Source organism: Emiliania huxleyi, assembly GCF_000372725.1.
Source record: "Emiliania huxleyi CCMP1516 chromosome Unknown EMIHUscaffold_145, whole genome shotgun sequence".
NCBI lineage: Eukaryota > Haptophyta > Isochrysidales > Noelaerhabdaceae > Emiliania > Emiliania huxleyi.
The window spans coordinates 333368-336501 of NW_005201144.1; the positions used below are offsets into that span (position 1 = coordinate 333368).

The window sequence follows — 3134 nt, forward strand, 5'->3', positions numbered from 1 at the left end:
GAGGAAATATCACGGTACCAACAAATAAGAAAGAAAAGCCCCTGAGAGACTTGGGGAGCAATGGGCCGCAGAAGAGGCCCAAAAAAAGTCACAAAGACGCGGGCCTGAAGAGGTTACCACAACCACCCACGAAGAACGGATATAAGAGACCGCGCTCAGGCCAACAACACCGCCCACGCCATGCATGGGGGGCAGATGGCCTTTGCCGATCGCCTGCTGTTCAACAAGATCGACCTCGTGAGCGAGGCGGGCCTCTTCCAGATATGGGGAGATATGGGGAGATATGGGGAGATAGTCCAGCCTCGTGCCGGAGCAGCCCGGGGAGATACGGGGAGATATGGGGAGATATGGGGAGATATGGGGAGATATGGGGAGATATGGGGAGATAGTCCAGCCTCGTGCCGGAGCAGCCCGGGGAGATACGGGGAGATACGGGGAGATATGGGGAGATATGGGGAGATATGGGGAGATATGGGGAGATATGGGGAGATAGTCCAGCCTCGTGCCGGAGCAGCCCGGGGAGATACGGGGAGATATGGGGAGATATCGGGAGATATCGGGAGATATCGGGAGATATCGAGGCGGGCCTCTTCCGCATCGCGACCAGCCAACCAGTCCGCCACACAGTCATCATCAGCAAGCCAAACATCAGCAATTCAAACATCAAGAAACGAAACATCAACAAACCACGCATCCTCAGCAAACCAAACATCAGCAAACCAACCATCAGCAAACCAACCAGCCGCGGCTCCAATGACTCACGGCTGAGTCTCAGCTCGGAATGACGACTCAGGCGGATCTCTTCCGGATCGAGAGCCGGCTCAAGGGCATCAACGCGTTTGCGCCAATCCTGCGCACCGAGAAGGCGCAGGTCTCCGTCGACTCCGTGCTCAACATCAAGGCCACCTCAACTCTCGGCTAGATCTCGGCCGCGCCTCCCCTCTCTCTCTCTCTCTCTCTCTCTCTCTCTCTCTCTCTCTCTCTCTCTCTCTCTCTCTCTCTCTCTCTCTCTCTCTCTCTCTCGGCCACTTCTCCAGCCATCTCTCCAGCCACCTCTCCAGCCACCTCTCCAGCCACCTCTCCAGCCACCTCTCCAGCCACCTCTCCAGCCACCTCTCCAGCCACCTCTCCAGCCACCTCTCCAGCCACCTCTCCAGCCACCTCTCCAGCCACCTCTCCAGCCACCTCTCCAGCCACCTCTCCAGCCACCTCTCCAGCCACCTCTCCAGCCATCTCTCCAGCCACCTCTCCAGCCACCTCTCCAGCCACCTCTCCAGCCACCTCTCCAGCCATCTCTCCAGCCACCTCTCCGGCCATCTCTCCCTGCTACAGCCACCTCTCCAGCCACCTCTCCAGCCACCTCTCCCTGCTACAGCCACCTCTCCAGCCACCTCTCCAGCCACCTCTCGGCCATCTCTCCCTGCTACAGCCACCTCTCCAGCCACCTCTCGGCCATCTCTCCCTGCTACAGCAACCTCTCCAGCCACCTCTCCAGCCACCTCTCGGCCATCTCTCCCTGCTACAGCCACCGAGCCCGACGAGCCGGAGTCGTACGCCCGGAACGCGCCCCACATCTCCTCCTCTGTCGGCGGCTTGCCTCGCATCCCGTGCGAGAAGAGGTGCTCGCCTTGTCGAAAGGCGGCCGAGGTGCGGCCGAGGTGCGGCCGAGGTGCAGCCGAGGTGCAGCCGAGGTGCGGCTGAGGTGCAGCCGAGGTGCAGCCGAGGTGCAGCCGAAGTGCAGCTGAGGTGCGGCCGAGGTGTAGCCGAGGTGCGGCCGAGGTGCGGCTGAGGTGCAGCCATGAAGAGGAGCCTTCTGTTCAGCTCGTCGATCTCTCGTCCATCTCTCGTCCATCTCTCGGCGCATCTCTCGGCGCATCTCTCGGCTGTTGGTCGCCGTCGGTGTCGACCAGCTGCAGCGTGCAGTGCTCGGCGCCAATGAGCTCGTGGCCCTCCTAGAGAGAAAGAACGGAGACCGCACCTCCCGGAGAAGGGGGGAGGGCGCATCGCACACAGGGAAGGGAACGCCCCTCCTGCATAAGCGTCGAGAACAGCGTGCTCATCTCTCGCTGCCGCCGAAGCCGCTCGTTCTTGCCGAGGTCCTTGAAGAGGAGGGTCGTCATGCCGAGCAAGCAGCCCACGATCACGCCGCCCACCGCGCCCGCCATCCCCGCCAGCCGCACGCGCCGCATCCTCCTCTGCGAGTCGGTCAGCTTCGCCGTGGGCAGGCCGGAGCGGGCGGCAATATGGTCGATCGTGTTGCCGAACAGTGTCCCGGACACGTCGGAGACGACCTGGCCGAAAGCTGCCGCGGTGAGGGTCGAGAGGCCGAGCGTGACGCCCAGCGTCGAGTCGATGTAGTCGCCCGCCTGGATCATGATCACGTTGTCCATGAAGCCAAAGCCGACCATCGGGATCGCCGCGTTCACCGCATGTCGGCGCAGCTGCCAGTTTGTTGGAGGAGAGAAGTCCTCATCGCGCACCCGCCAAGCATTCGGCGCGCGCGTACTCCTCACGAGCCTGCTCCACAGCTGCCGCTTGTTTATGCGGCACACGCTGCGCAGAGGTGCCGCCCCTCCGCGACGGCCGGCGATGGCAGCTAGCGAGAGGGCGCCGCCAATAGCTCGTCTCTGTGAGGAGACCGAGCAGGGCGCGGCAACGCCACTCGCCGACGACGACGAGGAGGCCAGCCCTGAGGACTTCGCGCTAGAAATCTGTCGCATCGCAACGATCGGCCGAAAAAAGAATTTCGCGCGCACTCCTATCTTCACACCATCAACCCGCTGATCGTCCTTACAAGATCCTGCTCGTGCAGGTGGGGACCCTGTCCTTCCCCCACCCCTCGTTTGGCGTGTCCGTTGTATTTATTTATTTACCATCAACCCGCGCACTTTTCGCGCACTTTCACACCCCACACCCCTGTACTTACTCATAATTGATTGTGCAATTTTCCAAACCGTTCTCAGAGTTCTTCCAAAGACCATCAAGTATATGCATTCAGACAGTCTGTCTGGACGCTATCGCTTCTTACTCCCAGCTGGCAGCTCGGGGTTCGCTCGGTGGGTGGCCGCGTGATATAGCTCGACCACATTGGTGTCACCAAATGCCAGAACTCCTCGGCTCGCGCGGCAGAGGTC

At 61.5% G+C, this 3134-nt stretch overlaps 1 protein-coding gene across 1 annotated transcript in view; it reads right to left on the reverse strand.

The window, feature by feature from the left end:
• The window catches only part of EMIHUDRAFT_467554 (hypothetical protein), a gene marked incomplete at its 5' end in the record, with an annotated part of 4985 nt that extends 2265 nt beyond the window's left edge, over positions 1-2720 (reverse strand). Inside the window, 2 exons of the mRNA XM_005787164.1 lie at positions 1908-1952; positions 2010-2720. Of these exons, the coding sequence (XP_005787221.1) occupies positions 1908-1952; positions 2010-2720 (756 nt within the window). The remainder of the gene's footprint in view (positions 1-1907; positions 1953-2009) is intronic.
• Positions 2721-3134: the final 414 nt, after the last annotated feature.